Source organism: Lissotriton helveticus, chromosome 5_1 (genome assembly GCF_964261635.1).
Source record: "Lissotriton helveticus chromosome 5_1, aLisHel1.1, whole genome shotgun sequence".
Classification (NCBI taxonomy): Eukaryota; Metazoa; Chordata; class Amphibia; order Caudata; family Salamandridae; genus Lissotriton; species Lissotriton helveticus.
Genome location: NC_136065.1, coordinates 1,636,566,229 through 1,636,583,375, shown reverse-complemented (window position 1 = coordinate 1,636,583,375; position 17,147 = coordinate 1,636,566,229). Strand labels below are relative to the sequence as shown.

At 47.9% G+C, this 17,147-nt stretch overlaps 1 protein-coding gene and 1 non-coding gene across 2 annotated transcripts in view; both read left to right on the top strand.

Annotated features, from left to right (window-relative positions):
* LOC144755671 (chromodomain-helicase-DNA-binding protein 8-like) overlaps window positions 1–17,147 on the top strand; it is a 1,307,007-nt gene that overhangs the window by 1,068,390 nt on the left and 221,470 nt on the right. Inside the window, 1 exon segment of the mRNA XM_078644841.1 lies at window positions 8,543–8,815. Within this exon segment, the coding sequence (XP_078500967.1) occupies window positions 8,543–8,815 (273 nt within the window).
* Window positions 9,022–9,130, top strand: LOC144756958 (small nucleolar RNA U6-53/MBII-28). The gene has a single exon (XR_013595432.1). It is a non-coding gene; the product is annotated as a small nucleolar RNA U6-53/MBII-28 (small nucleolar RNA).

Below are 17,147 nucleotides of genomic sequence, written 5' to 3'. Positions count from 1 at the left end.
GCATTCCACTGCACACATTGAAGGAGGAAAATGCCTTTAGTGATTGTTTTTGTGCAGGAAGTAGTCCCTTCCTGCACAAAAAAGATTGCTACTTTGCCGCACTACTCCACAATTCTCACCGCAGCCGACTAGGAGCTGCTGGGGGATATAGGAAGGATATCCCTGCGCAATACGCTAGGCGCCATCTTGGGGGTAATCTGAGTCGGCGGGCTAGTTTTTTTTGCATCACCTGCCCTCAGTATATAAAATGATTCCATCAGCACGTACGCGCAGCGGGCGCACCAAAGGCATTCCGGACCGAGCAGGGAGGCGGGAAATGCTGCCCAACTAGCACAAGAGCCCCTGCCTGATAGTATTCTGTCCAATATGGGAGAAGCACTGCATTAGATAAGAACTATGGCTTTAGTAGACAAGAAGTGATAAACATCTGTTCTATCAAACTACCCGTGGTATTAGAAGGACCTGTTACATGTAAAACATGTAAGTTTCAGTGCTATACCGGGAGGGTTTGCCCTAGTGAATGTTCTGATGATTATTCTCAAACATATAATCGGCCAAGCTATATTTTATGCAATGCCAGATCCCTGGTAAAACATTCTATTGAAATCTGGGATATGATTTCCACCTACTCCCCAGATATATGCTTTCTAACAGAAACATGGCTAACCCCCTATAATTGTCCATCGATTAATTGAGCAATTCCTGAAAATTATAGGTTTATTCATCTAGATAGAGGGGGAAAGACAGGAGGAGGTATTGGACTAGCTTTTAAAGACCACCTTAAAGCCCAATGGTTGTCGACTATTAGTAACGACACAGTGGAATTGGGAATTTTTAGGGTTACCATGTCACCTACAGAGACTTGGAATGAAACCTTACTCTACCGGCCACCAGGACCGAAATTTAATTTTGTCAATTATTTGACAGAATTCATAGCTATGCAGGTCCTGGCCTCCAGTACATTTATTTTGCTGGGGGCTTTAACTTTCATGGAGAGGACCTGATGAACCCTGATGTTATTCAGTTGACTTCTAGCCTGTGTGATATGGGTTTATTGCAACGGGTGTGTGGACCCACCCATTCTGCAGGCCATACGTTGGATCTTATCTTTACGAATATGGAACAGTTAAAGTTTCATCCCCCGCTCATTCAGACCTGGACTGATCACTATATGATTTTATTATCTCTCCCTCCTCAAATTGGCTCTTCCAATTGGAAGCCCTCCAAAATTACAGAGATGTAGACCTTGGCAGAAGCTCACCTTGGAAGCTTTCAAGGAGATGTTTCCACTTTATAACAAGGACTTCGGGCAAAGTCAACAGGATACATCTGTTATGCTGGCCAGATTTAATGTGGCTATGATGCAGACTTTGGATACAGTTATTCCTGAGTGTAAGAAGAAGCCTGCTACCCTACAAATATCGGCCCCATGGTACTCAGGTGACCTAAAAAGTGGCAAGTCCTCGTGTAAGGCTCTAGAGAGACGATGGAGAAGATCCAAAGATGAGGGTGATAAGCAAAGCTATAAATTAGCCTTATCGCATTACCATAAAAAAATTAAAATGGCTAGATGCTCATATATTCATTATCAAATAGAACAAGCCGGTAACTCATCTAAGGCCTTGTTTAATATTCTCAAGGATTTTGCATCTCCTCAAGTATGCAAACAGTCGTCATTAGAAACGCGGGAGCTCTGATTCATTAGCGAAATATTTTCAAAACAAAATTTCGCTAATCTATGACAATTTTCCTATCATGAGTACTAATCATATTAGATCTACCAGGGACCATGATGTCTCAATGACAGAGCCTGGCTGCCATCTCAAGCACTTTGAAACCATCTCACTGGAGGATATAAATCAACTTCAGGTAGCAAAATCTGGATCACCGGGTGACATATGTTCTCCTAACATTATGGCACTTCTTTCCCCCATCTTTGCTCCGAAAATTCAGGAAATCTTCAATTCCTCTATCTTAACAGGTTCTATTCCAACTGCCTGGAAGGAAGCCTATGTTTGGCCAATCCTTAAAAAACAGACAGCAGATCCTCAGGTCTTGAATAATTACAGACCAATATCTTTGTTACCTTTGCTGGGTAAAATACTGGAAACCCATATAAATAAACAATTGAGCCATTATTTGGAATTCAGCAATATCCTGGACCCCTCGAAGTCAGGTTTCCGTCCGGGTTTAGTACTGAGACCGCCATATTGGCAGTCACAGATTCAATAAGACAAACCCTTGATGATGGGGGAGCCGCGACACTCATCCTCTTGGACCTCTCCGCAGCATTCGATACCATCTCACTGACTACTTGTGGGGAGGTTACAGGAGTGTGGTATTGAGGATCTCGCTCTGGAATGGCTCAAAAGTTTTCTGTCAGACAGAGGGCAAACGATTATTCTGGGCCCTTTCAGGTCTCAAAAATTCCTGTGAGATAAGGCACTACCACAGGGCTCCTGCTTGAGCCCTACTCTCTTCAATGTGTATATGGCACCATTGGCCAAGATTGTCCGACCTTTTGGGTTTGAGATTATATCGTATGCAAAAGATACTCAGCTGATTTTCCCAATTGGATCTAACCTAAATGAGGAGAGACTGCATTTTTCGGCAGGAATGTTGGCCATCTCAAATTGGATGACAGAATGTTGCCTTCAACTCAATCCAGAAAAAACAGAGCTTATGCTTCTGGGAAGAACCAATAACTTCAGTTTGGCCGACTGGTAGCCTGCCCAGTTGGGGGATGGCTCCCAATCCCTCATCCTCAGTAAAAAGCTTGGGAATACAACTGGATGATAAACTGACTATGAAGGACAATGTCAAAAACATCACTGGTTCCTGCTATTACAGTCTTTGTCTACTACGTAGAATTCTTCCATATCTGCCAGTGAAACATCGCAGAACGGTGGTCCAAGTGATGGTCGTGAGCCGCCTGGACTACGGGAACGCGCTACTGGCTGAAGTGGGTGAAACTTTGGTAGCCAAGCTTCAAGTCATCCAAAATATGGCAGCGAGGATGGTCTTAAACCATCCCCCAGGTTCTCTATCACTCCCCTTGCTCAGAGTTTCACTTGCTTTCAGTGAAAAAGAGATCATTTTTTAAGATATGCTGCCTCACCTTTAAAGCCATTAAAGGAACGGGTCCTAGTTATTTGCAAAATAAACTTTATAAGCAGACTTCTAGCCGCAACTTGAGATCAAACTTGTTGGCACTGTTGAAGATCCCTCGCATTCGGCTTAACCGTACAGGGGGCAAAGTTTTTTCATATATTGCTCCCAAGTACTGGAATTCTCTACCTGAGAATTTGTGTAAATCTACCTCCTATCTGGTTTTCAGAAAACAACTCAAGGCCTTCCTATTTTAACTGTCTGTCATTGATACCTCACTTTTCCCTCTGGTTTTCCTCTAAGAAAGCGCTGAGATGCCCCTGGGTGATTCATGCGCTATATAAGAGGCCATTAACATAACAATAACATACTATAACAAAAACAATCTCCCCACGACACAGATATCCTTGCACCATGGTGCAAGGGTGCCTGCGTCACTGCATGGCTGCAGTTTGTGTGTTAGTGCAGAGGGAGCACAGAATTGCGACATATTCATGTAAATATGTCACATCCCTGTGCTTCAGAAGTGCCGCAGTGCAGCTAAAGGGCTTGCAGTGTCATGCTGCAGCACTTCCTCATAGATCTTCCCCTATAAATTCACCATACAGTACTAATGCATTCTTTCAGTCAATCATGCTCTACACATATATTGAACCAAACGTTCATACATTACCATGCAATTATAGGTTGTTTTTTTTAAACCAGATAAGGTAGTTCTGAACTTTTTTTCCTTTTTTGTTTTCTATTTTTTTGTAGTTTTTTTTTTAACAATTTTGTCCTTTTTTGGGGTTTTTTAAAAATTGGGAAAAAAAAGGAACTTAGTGAACAGTTAGCTTTTGGAATTCAACATCATTCCACAAACAAAAAAATAAAACAAAATGTGCATTTGTGGTTCCGTTGAGCTGCACAAATAGCGTCCACTGACTGTTCACCATAACAGATGATGGTTTTGCCCTTAGTGCAGTGCTGCTGCAGAAAAGCTAATTCTGGGCGAATGTCTACTGGTGGTGCTGAAGAGGACGCTCCGGAGGTGCTAGCAATGTCTGGTGGTGGATATTTTGCTGCACGCCTCATTTCTTCTCTTGCCAGATTCTTTGGGAGAATTGTCCGCAGATGTTTATACATACTCGCTGTTCCACAGGAGTATTTCTTGTCACTGCCTCGCGACAGGGCCCTCTCACACAGCAAGCATGTGACTTTTCTTGTATTGACCTTCTTTTTTTTTTCTCCGGCAGGAAAGGGGAAACATTTCCATACCACTGATTCAGGCCTCTGCTTGGGTGGATCTTCCTCCAAGATATCTTCATTCTGAAGAATGATAAGGAGCTTCCGAACCAGATGCCATTTCTCCAATGCAATTTTTTAAAAACACCAAAAAAATTCCAAAACCAGCTCTGGAAGAAGAGATGTCTCATCAACTGCTCCAAACAGAATAATTAAAATGGGTGGGTTCTTTCAATAGTTACAGTGAGAAATCTTAAGAACCAATCAAATCTTTTTTTTTTTGCGGTCACAAGGTATCTGGCACCGTGCAGTCACGAATCGCGCACCCGACGCGACTTCGCGAAAATATATTTTAAAATAATATACGTTTATTACAAGTAGAAATATATTATTTTTATGAATACCTTAGATAATCTTTTGCCCTAATATGTACATCAAAGACAGGTACATATCATTTTAGAACGTAAAAAATTTCACGGGAGTCGTGCGCCCCAGCACATTGACGTGCCCACCGCGCAAGCGTCGCGTACCGCAATACGCATGTGTCGCGAATGCTCGGGAGCAGCAGTCGCGGACCGGTCGCATAACAATCGTGCACACCACGTAACATTGTGCGTATATGGCTGAACTGAAAAAAAATGCGCACTCGTCGCTCACCATATGTGGATCCTTCACGACTTTTCCAAAATGGCAGCTAGAATACGCGGACCCGTTGCGGATATATTAAAATACATTTTTCACGTGGATGATGTCATCAGTGATGTCATTTGAGATGTCATCAGTGATATCACTGACCATGTCATGACTGACTGTAATATGTGACATCATCAGCAGTGCATTGCGGGCGCTTGAGTTATAGTTAGCACAACTAACTATAACGGAGGCATTTTTTAAATGGTTTTGTACAAGTGAAATGTTCAGCTAACTATAACGCTCATGAAACCTATGTTTTTTTTCAGTAAATTTCAAAGGTTTTTTAAATGCTAATTCCTAACTATAACGGCTCTGAAACTTATGATTTTTTCAGTGAATTTCAAAGGTTTTTAAATGCTAATTTCTAACAATAACGTCTCTGAAACCTATGTTTTTTTCAGTAAATATATATATCTACAGATTGCCCATGGGGGGTATCCTCTTTTCTACATCTCCACCTATCTTCGCTACTGTGAGATCTGATCCTATGTCTCCGTGTATCAAGGGGCATTTCCGTGCTGGATTCGAGCTTGCCCTCGTTCTGCACGGCGGTGGCTGTTCTTAGTGCATTTAAGTGCAATGCTGCATTTTCAGCTTGCTTCAGATACTGTTCGCCCTTGTCCCCCCTTTGGTGACTAGGTGTGCACTTGTCATGTCCTTTGTTCCTGCCTATATTTCTAAGTATTTGTTCAATTCCTGCCTCTTGCCCTTCGATTCCTGAATGTGGCCTCTCCGGCCTCCCTTGCGTGGGCTAGCCTCGCAGGCTCTGGTTGCCTCTCTTCATGTTATCCTCTAGCTTGGTTAGAGTCCACTTCGTGCACCATTGGTCTGGGAGTAGTCCTTCTTCCTCGTTCTTTCTGGACACACTCTTCTGTCCTGGGCTGTGGCTTGTGTCGTTTATACATCTCATCCTCACATGGGTATGGTGTTGTGCTATTCTGGCAGTTTCGTGATACCAGGTCTCCCGGTGTCCTTTGCTCTTAGAAGATACTTGGGTTGCTGTCTAGCTTCTCCACCGTAGCCTTCCCCATAGTCCCACTCTGTTGCCGGCTCAGTGCTTCGGGCACTTTCTGTTGTTCCATCGCAGACCCTCCTCCCTCTTGGAGTATCGCTGTGGTATCTATTCTAAGTTAAGGAATCAGTGGATAGATGTCTCTATCAGATGTACGAGTTATTTACCTTCAATAACGATGTATTTGGTAGAGACGTTGTCTAGCCGCAGATTCCTTAACGCCCACCCATCCCCCCTGTTCTGGGAGGACCTTGCCAGATGGGCTTCTCCATTTGGCCTCTTTTCTGTTGCCATAATTTTCTTTCAGGGTGCTCGTATGGTTACACCCTCCTTTAAGAGTTTCCTGTTGAACGTGCCTTTGTCACCGTTGTCAGGAGATTCTTCTTCTTCTCCTGTTGCCTTCCCTCCCTTCCTCCCACCTTCTCCATTGACTTAGGGCTATTGTCTCCTTTATAATTGCCTTCTTGGGGATCTGCTGGGCTGTGTTTCGGCCTCCCTCTTTCTATAGGGGAGGTGCTATCCTTTTCATACCTTCTCGCAGTAGACTGTTCTTCCTGTGCTCGTCCTTGTTGGGCGGCACAGTTCTACATGGTAATAACAATCTACCTTTGTCTGTTGAGATATTCTTCCCTTGTTACTCAGCCTGTGGGGAGGGTCCATGCTTCACTTTGCAGGGTTCTTTCTTAGAGCTTGCTCTGACCTTACTTTGTCTCTTATATGGAGACAGTAGCGAATACTGTTTTTTATGATGTTTTGCACCATCCTCCTTCTTTCTTTTACAGATTTTTCATCCTTTGCACACTGTTCTTATACTTTCACAGTTTTGTCGGTGGCTCTGCGTTGTGCCGGGTAAAATTTTCTCTGAAGAAAACTGACGTCAGCGCGCCGGGAGGGACTTATATGACCTCGCTGACATAACGTCTGTGGTCGACGTCAGGGCGTAGTCGTGAGGCGCCGTCCCCCGGCATGCAGAGGTGCTGCTACAAAAAGGTTTCCAGATCCAGTCTGACGCCTGGGGATATTCTAAGTTAAGGAATCTGCGGCTAGACAACGTCTTTACCAGATACATCGTTACCGAAGGTAAGTAACTCGTGCGTCTCTTCTTCCTCTATTATAGCTGTCAGTTTGGAAAATGGCGGAATGGTTGCTCTGAGGAGTGATATTCTGTCTCTATAAGACTACTTGACCCCCAAAACCTAAATTTTGACACCAAAATAAAGCGTATAGGTCTCATGGTTCCTGAAATATTATACCATCACTGTAACGCATCTCCCATTTTTAAAAATGTTGTCCAGAAAAATGTGGCATGTATCAGCAATGTCTACCCAAGTTAAATTACTTCTCTAATGATCCAAACACCAAATCAAAAATGAATATTCCTGGACAACAATATTTGTACAGAGGAATATCAGGGGCTGGGATTACAGCTCGGGGGCCCCTTTTCAAGCCATCATATGCTTGCCAGATGCAGTTTTTCATGGAAGGTTGCTTTGTTGGTTGTAAATATGTCTTTGCAAAGAGTTACTAAATAGGCCTTAAAGTTAGAGGAGCCTTCCATTCAGTTTCACCAGATCAGGTCATCATATAGACAAATCCATGCTTTTTGCTGACGGTAGACTCCTCATTCCATGTCGGTCAAACCATTGATTGATGTACTGTACTTTCCACAACCCTAGTCAGTTGCAGAAAGAGCATTGCACACATTAGGGGAAAAGGGAGCACTGGTGTTTGATATTGATTGTACCAAATCATTTCGGAAAACAAAAAACTGTTTCTCGCTTTTTTATAAGCCCACTTGGGTAATTCTATTTCTAAGTCAGGGCTCGCAAGATGGATAGTGAAATATATTTAGGTTATATATAGTTAAATGTACACTTCGCACTATACCTGGAGCTTATTCCGGTTACATAAAAGGAGCCAGGGTGGCCTTTATTGGAACTCTGTAGCTTACAGACATCTGCAGAGCAGCATTATGGTCTACGCCACTCCTTCACAAGGCAATATTGTAACAAATTTGTCTGGCGGGAAGCACAGGTAGAGCAAACTGTCCTTGGAACATTATTCCAAACACGTTGAACTACTTGTAAGCTACTGCAAAGCATGTGATCTATAGCTACAAACTGAAAATGTTACTTTCCTCTAGGTATCAGTTTGTAGCTTGTAGTGCAGTAGATTGACATGCACCCTCACCTTCCCAGATGCAAGCTTATGTTTCAGATGTTTTTCATTGATATACTTGTATTTTTACATGTTCTCAGCTTGCAACATCAGCACCCAACCTTACATGTAAAGTATGTGAATCCATTTCACTTCAATCACAAACTGATACTTAAGGGTAAGTAACATTTTCCTTTTCTATATGTTTTCAGCTCAAGTTAAAGTTTATTTGAATGACTGATAGGAAGTTGGTTCCTTCAAGCTTACAGACTATATCTTTGAAATGTTTAATGATAATTGTTAACATGCTCTTTTCTGTTTTTCTTCCACTTCTTCTCCCCACTACAGGACCGGGTCTTAATCAACCGCATTGATCTTGTATCTCAAGCAGTGCTGACAGGGAAGTGGCCGAGCCCCCGGCGTACACCAGAACCTAGTGTCAGTGTGCAACCACAGGGAACCGTTCCTTTCTCCCCTGACACCTCCCACCTGATTGGGGCATGCAGTGACTCCTCTGCCCCGACACCTCGCAGTAGTAACTTGGAGGATGAGGCTGCCTCACAGTTCACTAAGCTCCGGAGGGGAATCGATGAGAAGGAGTTCACTGTTCAGATGAAAGATGTGAGTTGTTCCTGCAAGCTTCATTGTACCTCTGTCCGCCTTTACAGTACTTTACCTTTCCCCTGCCCTGCCAAACACATCACTCCTGTCTTTGGGAACTTTATTAATGGGATTGTGATCATTTTACCTATTCTTATGCAGCTTATTCTCTGGGCACCCCATCCTTATCACTTTAATCTATTGTTGATTGTCCTTTCCTGCGTGTTTGCCTATGATGAGTTGCCATGCTAATACCGATGCACCAGGCTTATCCAACAGACTGGGTGCGAGTGAGTTCATTGTTCTAGTCTCCAGTCGCTGTGGGACCTGAGGCATTCACATGAATCAACATAGGGGGCACCTATGTACCTCTCGTCTGTGAAGGATACCACAGATGTGGAAGAATTACTTACTTATGCCTACTACCCCTCCTGAGGTATAAGCCATCAACCAGGACTCTCCAACCTTCTCTGTCCTGGGCTTTTCTTTCGATCTGACTCTAGGTGTAACCCATCTCCTTGCAGTCAGCCTTGAGGCCTTGGCCCCAGATGTTTCTTGGCCTTCTTCTCACTTTTCCCTTGAGGGTTCCAGGTCAGGGCTTGCCTGGTGGTGTTTGATGCGGGCTTGCAGAGGGTGTGATCTATCCATCCCCAAGATGTGCAAAAGACTTGTGACAGTTATTGACTTGTAATTGTTAGTGTGTGTAGTTGAGATGCCACGGGTGATTCAAGATTCCAGTAGAGGATTAGAACAGAGAGATTAATAGCCTTTCAAGCCAGTTGAATTATCTTGAAAGTCTTATAAACAGCCTCCACTTGACTTTTATCCACTGTAACCAAGCGAACCATTTCTTGGATTTCCAATTAGGGCATTTCTCCATATAGAGAGGATATTGCCCTTTGAGTGCTGCTCTCCCAGCAGTGACAGCTATATGTTTGAGGAAGGAGGAAGAAAAACTGTTCGTTCTGCATTGGAGATCAGGTGTTGATACATAACTGCTATGGGCATTAGGGTCGCTTAGTGATTGCAGATGTAGTGAGTAGAGGGAATGGAACTTAGTATTCACAAAAGATAGTGCTCTGCAGGGGATCTGAACAATTCTTTATCCAGTTGTAAACTCCTACCTCCTCTTTACTTGCACATCTTAGACATGTTTGTTTTGTTCTTTCAAACGTCTACTCTGTTGCAACAAGCAGCATGAATGGGGAGGACTGGGAGGGGTCTGAGGACCATCTGGCACAGCAGTGCCAGTTAAGTCAGGACTGGGCAGATGAGCTAGGGAAGGCCAGTGGTGTAGACACTTCGCCTGAAACTGGTTTTCTCTCTCCTCCTTCCGAGGCTACATAGGAGGGAGCGACTTATGCTGTGATGCTGCGCAAGGCGGACAAGGCCTTGAGCTTCCTGCAGTGGCCATGAGGACCAACCTCCTCATCGAGGTGCTTCAACCACCAGTAAGCTCTTCGGATCCTCTGCTGCAGTTTAATGAGGCCCTCACTGACGTTCTGAAGGGCACTTGGTCCAAGCCCACCACAGTCCCTCCTGTGGATCGGAACGTTGCCCGGCGCCACCGCCCAGCTTCGGGCGACCCCTGCTTTCTGTCCACCCACCCCACCCCTTAGAGTCTGGTTATCCAGGCCTCCACGTCCCAAACCGCATTCCCTTCCACACCCACGGACCGGAAATCCAATAGGCTGGAACAGTTTGGCAAGAAACTGTTTTCCCCTGTCAGTCTAGGGTTGCAGTCCATTAATACTGCATTCTTTTTGGGCCGTTACACCCACTCTCTATGGGATACGGTGGCGGACGTGCAGTGTCCGGAGGAGGCCCAGACATGGCTCGCCCAGACTCTTCCTGAGGGGCGGGATGCAGCACGGTACTCCATTCGATGTGGACTTGACACCAAGGACTCGCTGGGCAGAGCGATTGCAACGACGGTGGCGGATTTGTTGTCACGCCTGGCTGAGGTCCACCAACTTCTCAGGTGATGTCCAGAGCACTCTCATGGACATGTCTTTTGACAGCTGTCGCCTCTGGCAACAAGGCAGATAGCGCGCTGGAGCGCTTTAAGGACTCCTGGGCTACGGCCAAGTCCTTGGGCCTGTCGGCCCAGCGCCAGCAAACCTCTGCTTTTCGCTCCTTTTGTGGCCACGGAAGGAGCCCCCCCCGCATGTTCGTCCAGCCACAGGCCGCAGAACCAACCTTAACGCGGATGTGCATTCCGCCGTTGCGAAGATGGAGGCCAGAGAGCCGGTCAGTCCACATCCACTCCCGCAGCATCTGCCGCAAAGCCTTCCTAGTCTGAGCTTTCAGGCCCATTCCATGCCAGTGGGAGGCAGAGTTCGCCATCTCCTGCTCCATTGGCGTCCCATCACTTCGGACAGGTCGGTGCTCCAAATCGTGTGAAGGGGCTACTCCCTCCCCTTCGAGGCGACCCCTCCAGCCATGCCACTGCAGTACCACCGCATGTCGGGGGATCACTTGCAACTTCTGCTGGAGGAAGTTACGGCCCTTTTGGCCAAGGGGGCCATCGCGCGCGTTCCTCGCCCGAAGTAGGGCGGAGTTGTTACTCTCACTACTTTCTGGTTCCCAAGAAGGGCAATGGGGGCCTGCGCCCTATCTTGGACCTCAGGAGCGTCAACGGCTTCCTTCGGAAGGAGAAGTTCAAGATGCTGACGTTAGCTCAGGTTCTGGCTGCCCCACATCCTGGAGACTGGATGGTAGCGTTGGACTTGCAGTACGCTTATTTCCATATTCCCGTCCTGCCGGCCCATCGGCATTACCTGCGGTTCACAGTAGGCTATCAGCACTTTCAGTTCACCGTGCTCCCCTGCGCCTCACCAGGGCCCCTTGGATGTTCACGAAAGTGATGGCGGTGATCGCAGCTCATCTGCGCAGATCAGAGGTTCCAGTCTTCCCCTATCTCGATGACTGGTTGTTGAAGGCGGGCTCGCCCCAAACAGTCGTCTCCCACCTCCAGACTACGGCAGACCTCCTGCATTTGCTGGGGTTCTCCATCAAAGTGCCAAAGTCGCACCTGAGACCCTCCCAGAAGCTCCTCTTCATCAGAGCGGTTATGGACTCGGCGCAGTTTCGGGTTTATACTCCCGAGCACCGGGTTCGGGATATTCAGGCTCTGATTCCGATCTTTCAGCCTTTATCCCGAGTTGCGGTCAGGTTGACCCTACGGCTTCTGGGGCAGATGGCCTCCTGCATCCTGCTGGTACATCACGCCAGGGGCGGGCTCTGCAGTGGGACCTGAAGTTCCAGTGGGCACAGCATCAGGGCAACCTGTCCGTCCACGTCCTGATCTCGGAGGGCACTGCGAGACAGTTGCAGTGGTGGCTCACAGACCGTCAGCGGCATAGACCTCTCCCTTCCCCAACCGGAGCACACAGTGGTGACTGATGCGTCCCTCCTGGAATGGGGTGGCCACATGGGAGAGGCGGAGATCAGAGGCCTCTGGTCTCCGGCAGAGTCCCGGCTCCACAACAACCTTCTGGCGCTGCTGGTGATCCGGCTTGCACTGAAAGCATTTGTTCCCTCTATCCGGGGAAGTGAGGTTCGGGTGTTCACAGACACCACCACCGCCTTGTGGTATTGCAACAAACAGGGCGGGGTGGGGTTGTGGACCCTATGTCAAGAGGCTCTGCGCCTCTGGGCATGGCTGGAGCATCAGGGCATCACCCTGGTGGTTCAACACCTGGCAGGTTCCCTGAACGCCAGGGCGGACAAACTCAGCCGTCGGTGCATGATGGATCACGAATGGCGTCTGAACTCGGACGTGGTGCAAGGTCTCTTTCAGCAGTGTGGAGAGCCTTGGTTAGATCTATTCGCCTCCGAAGAGAACGCGCAATGTCATCAGTTCTGCGCGTTGCAATTTCCAAAGCAGCACTCGCTCGGCGATGCTTTTCGTCGCGAGTGGAGTTGCGGTCTGTTATGCGCCTTTCCGCCTATACCACTTCTGCCCAGAGTGCTGAAGAAGATCAGGTGCGACCGGGCCCAAGTCATCCTTGTGGCTCCGGATTGGGCATGAAGATTCTGGTATCCCGAGCTACTCAGTATAGCAATTGATCCCCCGATTCGACTGCCTCTTCAGGAGGACCTTCTGTCGCAGCAACAGGGGACGGTCCTCCGCCCAAACCTGTCCAGCCTCCACCTACATGTGTGGAGATTGAGCTGCAACAGTTGATGCCATTTGACTTGCCTCCTGAAGTCTGAGGTCATTCTGGCAGCCAGGCGTCCCGCCACAAAAACAGTATATGCCTGCAGGTGGAACAAATTCATGGCATGTTGCACATCAAAGACTGTGGATCCCCTCTCTGCCCCTCTTTCAGAGGTTCTCCTCTTTCTTCTTTCCCCGGCCCAGCAGGTCTCCTCTCTGGGCACTATCAAGGGATATCTTTCGCTGTTTCAGCCTTCTTTAGGCTTTCTGATCAGCCTTCTCTTCCCCTGTTGTAAATAGATTCTTGAAAGGCATTACTCACATGTTTCCTCCTGTTCCCTTTGTAATGCCTCAGTGGGACTTGAATCTGATGTTAACCTATCTAATGTGTGCTCCCTTTGAGCCTCTCCATAACCGTCCTTTACGTCTTCTGACTCTAAAGACTGCTTTCCTGGTTGCCATCACCTCTGCCAGAAGAGTGAGTGAGCTCCAGGCTCTTTCTTCTAAGCCTCCTTTACTCTCTGTCCATCCGGACAAAGTTGTTCTGAGGACTCGTCCTTCTTTTCTGCCCAAGGTGGTTACTGCCTTTCACATTGGTCAGACCATTACCTTGCCCACCTTCTTTCCGCCTCTGCATCCCTCGAAAGAGGAAGAGAGGCTCCACCGTCTGGACCCAAAACGTGCTCTCTTTTTACCTGAACAGCACACAACAGTTCCTGGTGAACGACAAACTCTTTGTTGGCTACATGGGCGCTAAGAAGGGACGGGCGGTGCACAAGCGGACCATCTCTCAGTAGGTCGTTTTGTGCATCTAGATCTGTTATTCCTTGGCTAAAAAGGAACCTCCTGTGGGGCTGCGCGCCCATTGCACTCAGGCCACGGGGGCTACTACTGCCTTGGGACGGGGAGTCCCTTTGCAGGACATTTGTCAGGCAGCTACTTGGGCCTCGCTGCACACGTTTGCCAAGCATTACTGCCTGGACAATAAAGTCCGGTGTAGGAAGGTGGATATCTGACTATATGGTTACCCCAACTTTTTGCCTAGTGTTTTGCTGGTTTTCTACTTAGCCTGGGGCCCTGAATAGCAGGATCCCAGGTCAACTATCTGCTCTCTCTATAAAATGGACTCCATGTACTTTAGGTACATACCAGATTGGGAATTGGGTCACCTCTGTGAGCCCCTGTATAGTGTACCATAGGTACCCAGGGCATAGGTGCATCCAAGGCCTACCAGGGGCTGCAGCATGTATTGTGCCACCCCTGGCTGACCATCCAAACTGACACCACAGGCTGATCACTCAGCTTGGGTAAGGTGGTGTAATCACCCCTTACTTTGATATAGTATATCTATATCTACCTTATATATAGACACATAGTAACCTATAAGTTACTCCTATGGCAGGCCTTAACCATCTTGGAGGCAGAGTGCTTGGTTTTATGTGAGAGTGGTGTAGGAGAGTAGGGACTGCTTCCTATGGTCACCCCCACTTTTTGATTTTGCTTTACTGGTTTTCGACTTAGATGTGGCTGTGGGCCTGCACAGCCCAAACGCACTCTCTCTAAATTCACACCATGTACTCTAGGTACATCCACAATTGGAATTGGCTGACCTTATCAGCCCCTGTAGAAGTGTACCCTAGGTACTCAGGGCATAGGTGTAACCAAGGCCTACCAGGGGCTGCTGCGTGTATTATGCCACCCCTGGCTGGCCACTCAAACTGACACAACTGGCTGATCACTCAGCTGGGGCAAGGTCGTGTAATCACCCCTTGCTTAGGTATAGTATTCCTATATCTACCCTTAAATATAGACACACAGTAACCTATAAGTCACTCCTATGGCAGGCCTTAACAATCCTGGAGGCAGAGTGCTTGGTTATGTGTGAGATGGTGCTCTAGCATGAGCTGAGCCTGTCTGCAGCTTTCGGAACCATGTCTCATAGCTGTTCTATGATATTGCCATACCATGAACTCTTAAGTGCATTATAATCCTTGCGGTTGAATGCTAACTTTGGCTTTATCTAAACATGTTGTGTAAGGTGTCATACGCTTTGGAATAGTACCCCCTCACCAATTCTGGCGACGGGGGTAGCATTCCACCCTTCTAGAGGGAGAAGACATGTTGTTGCTGACTATCCTGGTTAAAGTTAACCAGAGCCCCAGCGTCACAAAATGGATGCTGCTGCCACAGACACAAGTCTGACCTCCTGCTGCTGGGAGTCCTTCCAGCGAGGGAGGCCTGGACAATAGGTTTCCTGCCTGAAGAGGTGCGAGCACCACCCTGTAGGAGAGTGGGGTCTGCAATCCTATGGTCACCCCAGATTTTTGCTTTTTGCGTCACTGGTTTACGACTTTCCCTGGCTGTGGGCCTGCTAATCAGACCCACAGCCTAGCTGTTCTCTCTCTAAATTGACAACCATGTACTTTAGGTGCATTTACCAATTGGTACTTGGCCACCTTATCAGTCCCTGTACCCAGGGCATAGGTGTACCCAGGGCCTACCAGGGGCTGAAGCATGTATTATGCCACCCCTGGCTGGCCATCTAAATCTGACACAAATGGCTGCATGACAGCTGGGGCAAGGTGGTGTAAACACCCTTTGCTGTAGATATAGTATACCTATATCTAACCCTAAAATGGACACATATATTCCTATCAGTCACTCCTATGGCAGGCCTTATCAATCCTGAAGGCAGAGTGCTTGGAATTATGTGAGATGGTGCTCTGGCATGAGCTGAGCCCGTTTGCAGCTTGCGGAACCAAGTCCTAATAGCTGTTCCATGATAACTCTATACCATATACTCTTAAGTGCATTATCAACCTCGGGGTTAAATGCTAACTCTGGTATAACATTATTAAAACATGTCGAGTAAGGTGTCATACGATTTGGAATACTACCCCCTCGCCAATTCTGGCGACGGTGGTAGCATTCCACCCTTCTAGAGGGACACGACATGTATGTAACTGTGAACCCCGGTTAAAGTTAACTCGAGCCTCAGCATCACAAAATGGATGCTGTCACCACAGACACAAGTCTGACCTCCTGCTGCTGGGAGTCCTTCCAGCGAGGATGGCTTGGACAAAGGGTTTCCTGCCTTGGGAGGTGCTAGCACCACCCCAGACAGGATTTTGTGTATTGAGGTAGGGAGGCCTGAAAGGAATGAGACATGCCTCGGGCACACAAGGTGCCCTGTGCATACACCGGTTCAAACCAGTTGCTGGGGCATCCCAGCCCCAGCTCTGGCGGGAAACCGGACAAAGGATAGGGGGTGTAGCGACCCCCCTTCCTGGTCCCACCCAGGGGAGGGACCTAGTCAGTAGTGCAGCCCCCTTTAGGAGAATAAAGGTAGGAGCTGGTCCCATTCCCAATTAGATTATCCTGAACTATTCAACAAGAAGAAACTCTTGGCCTTCGACGTTCTGCTCCACAGAAGACTGAAGAATCTCCCATGTGGACAAAAAGTGTCCACCCTGCACAAGCAGGCACCATCAAGCGTCCAGCGGCTTCACTTTGTCGTCTTCCCTCGAGGATCCAGACTTCAGAGCCCGACGTGACCCGGATTCCCAGACCTCTCCGACCTCAACCTACATCTGCAGCAAAGCTGAGACCTGTGAGTGCGACGAGACACGTGGGACCGGCCATCTTGAACGAACCTACACTTCGCTTCCAGCACGACTCCCGAGGTAAACTCGACCAAGTGCTTTGGGGACTGAGAAGCCCCAGCCCCGAGCAGCCCCTGCACCGAAGATCAGCCCTCCAGCATCCACAAGATCTGCGTGGGGCCCTTCTGCTTGGTTCCTGCTCGACGCGTTGTCTGGTCACTTGCCGGCTGGCTAGTGGCCTCCTAGACGACGAACTTTTGAATTTTCACTGCTGGTCTGGTTGCTCCAGACTGGCCCTTGCTCCCTTCCAAAAGAGGGGCACCCCGGACTCTCCTAGTCCGCACCAGACGCTTTCTTCACTCACCGTGTGGGTTGCCTTTGCCAAGGCCTGTTGAGTCCCAGCCAGGATCCGACACCGCCGACAGCGAGAGCCTGCGTGGGTCAGCTCGTGCCTCCATCCTGGTCGTCGAAGACACCTCCTGGTCCACGTGGCTGCAGAGTCAAGCGTCCACTCTTCACCTGATCGCGACGTCGACATCTGGTTCCTTCCTGGTTCCACTCCAGTCACTGGCTAAGTGACCGTGAACAT